The sequence below is a fragment of the Chrysochloris asiatica genome, unplaced genomic scaffold, assembly GCF_000296735.1.
Source record: "Chrysochloris asiatica unplaced genomic scaffold, ChrAsi1.0 scaffold00264, whole genome shotgun sequence".
Classification (NCBI taxonomy): Eukaryota; Metazoa; Chordata; class Mammalia; order Afrosoricida; family Chrysochloridae; genus Chrysochloris; species Chrysochloris asiatica.
Window position 1 is genome coordinate 1,706,150 of NW_006408782.1, and position 7,392 is coordinate 1,713,541.

Consider the following 7,392-nt stretch of genomic DNA (forward strand, 5'->3'; position numbering starts at 1 on the left):
AGAGTGCTCATACTTCATAATGTTGTCCATAGCTTGTCATGATCCACACAATCAAAAGCCTTTGAATACTCAATAAAGTATAGAAAAACATATTTATAGTATTCTCTGCTTTCAGCCAAGATCCATCTGACATCAGCAACGATATCCCTCATATCATGGCCTCTTCTGAATCCAGCTTGTACTTCTGGAAGTTCTCTGTCAGTGTATGGTTGGAGCCGTTTCTGTATTACCTTAGTAAAACTTTACTTGCATGGAATATAAAGATACTGTCCAATGATTTACACATTCTAAGTAACTTCTCTTTGGAATGGGCACAAATATGGGTATCTTCAAATCAGTTGGCCAGATAGTTGAATTCCAAATTTCTTGGCATAGATGAATGAGTTCCTCCAGTGCCGCACAGTTTCTTGAAAGATTTCAATGTATATTCCATCAATTCCTGGTGCCTAGTTCTTTGCCAATTCCTTCAATGCATGTTGGACTTCTTCCTTCAGTATCATTGGTTCTTGATCATATACTACTTCTTGAAATGGTTGAACATTGCCCATTTCCTTTTGGTACAGTGACTCTGTGTATTCCTTCCTTCTTCTTTTGGTGCTTTCTTCATCTTTCAATAGTTTGCCCAGAGAATCCTTCAATAATGAAAATCAAGGCTTGGCCTTTTTCTTCAGTTTCCTCAGCTTCAGAAATGCTGAGTGCATTTTTTCCTTTTCGGTTTTCTAAGTCCATATCTTTGCACATGTCCTCATAATATTTGACTTTGTCTTTTCTAGCTGACCTTTGATATTTTCTGTTCAGCTCTTGTACCTCCTCATTTTTTCCATTTGCTTTAGCATCTCTATGCTGAAGCAAGCTTCAGTTTCTCTTCTGACATCCATTTTGAACTTTTCCTTCTTTCTTGTCTTCTTAATGACTTTTTGCTTTGTTCATGTATGATGATCTTGATGTCATCCCACAACTCTTCTCGTCTTTGGTCATTAGTGTTCAATGTATCAAATCTGTTCTTCAGATGATCTCTAAATTCAGTTGGGATATATTTAAGGCCATATTTTGTCTGTCTTAGACTTGTTTTCATTTTCTTCAGCTTCAGTCTGAAGAGGCACAACTCAAAATGAAAAGAAACAGCTCTAAGCATCCATTAAATCAGAACATGGAATGTACAAAGTATGAATCTAGGAAAATTGGAAATTGTAAAAAATGAAATGGAATGCATAAATATTGATATCTTGAACATTAGTGAGCCGAAATGGACTGATATTGGCCATTTTGAATATGACAATCAAATGGTTTACTATGCCTGGAATGACAAATTGAAGAAGAATGGTGGTGTATTCATCTTCAAAAAGAACATATCTAGTTCAGTCATGAGGTACATTGATGTTTGTCATAGGATAATATCCGTGTGCCTACAGGCAAAACAAGGCCATGAGCAGGTTGTGGAACCTGCCAATGATCAATTGATCATATACAAATTCAAATTGTCAGAGGGACAATATGAACTAGCATCCTATAAATGTTGGTGGTTCAGGCCCACTGGACAACACCATGGAAGAGACTCCTGGTGGTCTCCTGACATAAAGATTACATCCAATTAAACCCAATGCAGCAGTCCTACTCTATAAGATAGGGATCGCCATGAGTCAGAATCGACTCAATAACAATGGTTTTTCCATTTTGTAAAATTGTGATAGCTTTACCTGTTTTAAAGTTCACCTAGGTGAAATCATATACCTTAATTTATTATTTTTTTTGTCCTTTTTCATGCAATATGTGTGTGACATTCATTCTTATTGATACATGGAGAAGTATTTATTTTCTTTCTTTCTTTTTCTTTTTTTTTCTATTAATGTGTAGTTTTCAAGTGCATGAACTTGCAATGGTGTACGGTAATATTTAAGAACTGGTTCTCCAGCCAAAAATAAAGTAAAGGGGCTGGAGGAAGATAAAAAGCTCTGATTGGTACTGATGGCTGAGTCCCAAGGCTACTTCCAAGCTCACAATATGACACAACTGAATGGAGAGTTAGAAGATGAAAGCCATATATCCACCTTGTAAATACAACAGCTGTGTTGTTGTTGTAAACTGCTATTGAGTCGTTTCTGATTTGTAGTGACCCTATACACAACAGAACAAAACATTGTCTGGTCCTGTGTCATCCACACAATTGTTATGCTTGAGCCCATTATTCCTGCAGCCGTGTCAATCCATTTCGTTGGGGGTTTTCCACTTTTTCACTGCCCCTCCTCTTCATCAAGCATGATGTCTTCTTCCAGGGACTGATTCCTCCTGATAATATGACCAAAGAACAAGAGACCAAGTCTCACCAATCTCACTCCTAAGGGACATTCTGGCTGTACTTCTTCTAAGACATAGTTGTTCTTTTCGCAGTCCGTGGTACTTTCAATACTCTTTGCCAACACCATAACTCAAATGCATCAATTCTTCTAAGGTTTTCCTTATTCATTGTCCAACTGTCACATACATGTAAGGTTATTCAAAACACTATGGTTTCGGTCTGGCACAAACTGACATCTTTGCTCTTGAACATTTTAAAGAGGTCTTTTATAGCAGATTTGCCCTTTGTTGTTGATGTTAGGTGCCACTGAGTCAGTACTGACTCATAGCAACCCTATGCACAACAGAACGAAACACTGCCTGATCCTGGGCCAACCTCACATTGATTGCCACGCCTGAGCCCATTGATGCTGTCACTCTGCCAATCCATCTCACTGGGGGTCTTCTTCTTTTTCTCTGACCCTCCACCTTAACCAAACATGACTGGTCTCTTTGATAATATGTCCGAAGTATGAGAGACAAAGTTTGGCCATCCTGGCCTCCAAGATTTTCCCTTAACCTGGTTTATTTTCTTCAAAATTGTTTTGAATATTCCTGACACTTTACAACTTCAAATAAAATTTAATAGATATTATAGTAGGTGGTTCATGATATTACGAAGGCGCAGACAGACTTGACCCAGATAATTATGATGTTGTTATGAGTTGAGATTGATTTGTCAGCACACAACAACAATGGCAATGATAAAACTGTCACAGTGATACTCTCACACAGTATCTGATTGGAGAGGAGATTTTGATGAATTCTGACCGTGTGTGGTGTGGTATGCCAATAGTAGTGGAGGTGGAGTGGGGTGGCTTCTAAAGGTTTTCACAGAAAAAAATATGAAAGTGAATTGAGCTTTGAATAACTTCCTGGCAGTTGACACCGGGCATCTGTTTAGTTACTGCTCTGGGATGCTCCCCTGCTATATGTCTTTATTATATCACCACCGTTCAGTTGCTTTCATTCTTTTGGATTATTCTTCTTACTTTACCTTCAATTCTCACAAAAGAAATGATTCACAAAAGAGATTTGAATGAGAGTGTATTCCACCCTACATTCTGTGTCTTCCATGAAGGAATGCTTTTTTTACTGAATTATTTAGGTTTTGGATTAATGTCTACTTTGAAAGCACTTAATCATCCTCTTTTAAATGATCAAACACCATTTCCAAAGCTCCAATTTAATTGTTTACTCAGTCTTCCCTTAAGATGGTAGGAAGACATTCTTAATCCATTTCTGTTGCTACCTTTACCTTCTGTAGCGCAGAAGATAACAATTCACTCATATTCTTGATAGTTCTATGATTAAAAATTAATGCACCACCCCGAAGGCTTTATGTCCAAGTTATTATCTTCACATTTCAGTTGAATTTAATAGCACCTCTGTCCAAATTTATTTAGCATTTCATTGTCCCTTAATGTTGAATATGTACGCCCTTAAACAGAATATAGCTCAGTTTGTCTGTATTTGTTTTTCAGTACTGATTTTATGGGTTTTGTAATTCATCTATTTAGAATTAATGACATGACACTTTTTAGTGCTTTGGAAATTCTAATAACCACCTTAGTGTTCATCACCTCAATAATTTACTCTATCCAGGAATCTCAGAAAGTTTCTCTAGGGTTGGCATCTCTTGTCTACAGAAGGCAAAGTATTCTGTAACAGATTTCTTTACTATTGCTTCATACTGTGTTATCACCCCAGGTCTTTTCTATAATATTCAGAAGTATTGGCAAAATTTAATGTCAACTTTGGCTGTTCCTTAGTTTCAAACTGAGCCGTAAATGTGAAAACTGAATGGAAGGATGTATTTTGACTTGAGTGTATTGTTTTTTTTTTTTTCTCCCTAGCAATTCCCCAAAGACACAATCAATGAAGAAGTAATAGAGTTTTTGAATCCTTACTTTGAAATGGCAGACTATAACATCGAAATGGCTAAGCGTGTGTGTGGCAATGTGGCTGGTCTTTGTTCCTGGACGAAAGCTATGGCTTCCTTCTTTTCTATCAACAAAGAAGTATTGCCTCTGAAGGTAAGTCTCCGGTAAAACAGCAGGAAATGCTCCCGCAAAGGGTCTTTAGGTCAACTGGTTTGAACTTTTGCCACAGCACAGGAGTGGTTGGCTTCTGTGGTATTGTTCTCAAATCCACAGGGAGAGCCAGAAAAGGCCCAACACAGGACAGTTTCCCCCCCCTCTTTACTCTCTTTCCAATCAGAATTGTGTGAGTCATTAAGTATGGACTCTACAAGGTTACTGAATCTATTATGGACTGCTGGATATTTTTTCTCCACAATATCAGTTTTGAATAAAACCACAGAAACTATAGCACAAGATATTCTTAAAATGTTCAAGATCTCCTGCCAGGGAAATATGTAAGTGAGGCAGAGTCAAAACACAAGATATTGATGGCAGAGGAAAATGCCTAACTCTGGTCTTATTTGCCAGGCATGAAAGAGTAAGCACCCCTCCCCTCTTTCCTTGCTCCTCTTAAAAGTAACTGAATATCACCCGATTATTCTTTAATGTGACTTTGAGACTATTTCTTATGCTTCCTGTTGGGTACTTTCACTTTCAGCTTCATTGGTGATGATCCTCCACCTTCACGAATAGTGGTCAGCAGATGAAGAGACAAGCATATTTGTGTGTGTGTGTGGGAAAATGGAATACTGATACCTTAATAACACATCTTATAGACTGGTTGATTATTTTACTAATTAAAAGTCTGATCTACTGAAACACCAGCTAAGATACACTTATACTTGTAAACTATCCAAGAAAATATAATAATCATGATTTGAAAAAGTGATCTGGAGTAGAAGCAGTAGGTACAACGATACAAACGTCTTTTGATTTTTAATAATTACCAGACCAGAACCACTTTTTTTTAAAGCCCTTGGGACTGTAGGGAAACTGAAAATGAACAAAGATCCTATTTGGCGCAGAGATTTTTAGAGCCCATAATTGATGTCATAATGCCCAGCATCATGGATATTGAACCCATTGAAGACTCCAATGTAGCTCAAAAAATGCTCATTCTAATACTGATTGAATAATAACTGCCTTATCAAATGAAAGGTACAGTAAGCCTTCATAGTGTCTTAAAGGTAATTGCAGTTGAATTTATGATGTGTTGTCTTTATCACTTAAAGTGAGCTCAGATCAACAGTAAAAATGGATATTCTGGCTAATGCTTGCATAAGAACTAACTATGGTCCATTCTGAGGTGTCAAGTAGACATGTGTTTTTTGGGGAAACACTATTTAGCTAAGTATTGTTGTTGTTGTTGTTAGGTACCAGTGAGTTGACACCAACTCATAATGATCCTATGCACAACAGAACAAAACACTGCCTGGTACTGCACCAACCTCATAGTCGTAGCTATGCTTGATCTCATTGCTGCTGTCACCGTGCCAGTCCACCTTGTTGGAGGTTTTCTTTTTTTGTGACCCTCCACTTTACCAAGCATGAATGATATTCTTCTTCATGGACTGGTCCCTACTGATATGTCTGAATTATGAGAGGCGAAGTCTGGCCATGCTGGCTTCCAAGGAACATTCTGGCTGTACTTCTTTCAACACAGATGGATTTGTTCTTATGGCAGTTCATGATACCTTTAATATTCTTCTCCAACACCATAGCTCAAATGCATCAATTCTTCTGAAGTCTTACTTATTCATTGTCCAAATTTCACATGCAAATGAAGTCATTATAAATACCTTGGCTTTGGTCAGGCGCACCTTAGTCCTCAAATTGACATCTTAGCTTTTCAACACTTTAAGGAGGTCTTGTGCATCATCAGTTGATTCCTTGACAGCTGCTTCCATGAGTGTTGATGGTTGATCCAAGCAAAATGAAGTCTTTGGTAATTTCAAACCTTTCTTCATTTACATGGATGTTGTTTATTGGTCCAATGGTTAGGATTTTTGTTTCCTTTTCATTGAGGTGCAATACATATTGAAGGCTGTAGTTTTTGATCTTCATAAGTAAGTATTTTAAGTCCTCTTCACTTTCAGAAAGTTAGATTGCATCGTTTGCATATTGCAGGCTGATAATGAGTCTTCTTCCAATCCTGATTCCATGTTCTTCTTCATATAATCTTGCTTCTTGGATTATGTGTTCACCATACAAATACACCATCTAACTATTTATTGAACTCTTATTACATGCCAGGTGTTAGTCTTGGTTATTGTTATAAGAAGTCTTTGTGGCACATGCTTAAAATGTTTATCTGCTAACCTGTCAGTCACTCTGCAGGAGAAAGATGCATTTCCATAAAGATTACACCCTAGGAAACTATTGGCACAGTTCTCCTCTGCCCTATAAGGTCCCTGGGAGTTGGAATCAACTCAGTAGCAGGTGGTTTTTTGTTTTGTCTCCTGTAATCTATCCTTTGATCTCTTAATTGCTACTTCCATGAGTGCAGATTGTGGATCCAAACAAAATGAAGTCTTTGACTATATTAATCATTTCTCTGTTTCAATCTTACTAAATTCTAACAAACAAAAACTGGGGAATCATTTTTCAATTTTTTAATGGGGAAATGGAGGCTTACTGAGGATAAGTAACATGCGTAAATCCTACAATTCCTCAGTTGAATAATTGGATTTCAAGTATTCCATAACTTTGGTAGAAGATCTGGTGGCACAGTGAGTTAAGTTTTATGCTATGAACTGAAAGACCTTCAGTTCAAACTCACCAGCCTCTCCAAGGGAGAAGATGAGGCAATCTGTGCTTATATAAAGATTCAGCCTCAGCAACCCTAAGAAGTTCTACTCTGTGGTATAGGGTTGATACGAGTCAGATACAACTCAAATTCAGTGTTGTTGTCAGAGTCATCAAATTAGTTCCAACCCATAGCCACCCCATGCAAAAACCAGAAGGAAACACTGACCAGTCGTGTACCACCCTCACAATTGTTACATTTGGGTCCATTGTTGCTGCCACTCTGACGATCCATCTAATTTTGGGTCATCCTCTTTTTTGCTGACTCTCCACTTTACCAAGCATAACGTCCTTCTCCAGGGACTGAGCCTCCTGACAACTGTGCAAAGTG

At 37.8% G+C, this 7,392-nt stretch overlaps 1 protein-coding gene across 1 annotated transcript in view; it reads left to right on the plus strand.

Annotated features, from left to right (window-relative positions):
• The window catches only part of DNAH5 (dynein, axonemal, heavy chain 5), a 408,072-nt gene that overhangs the window by 296,000 nt on the left and 104,680 nt on the right, over positions 1-7,392 (plus strand). Inside the window, exon 60 of the mRNA XM_006874155.1 lies at positions 4,191-4,370. Within this exon, the coding sequence (XP_006874217.1) occupies positions 4,191-4,370 (180 nt within the window). The remainder of the gene's footprint in view (positions 1-4,190; positions 4,371-7,392) is intronic.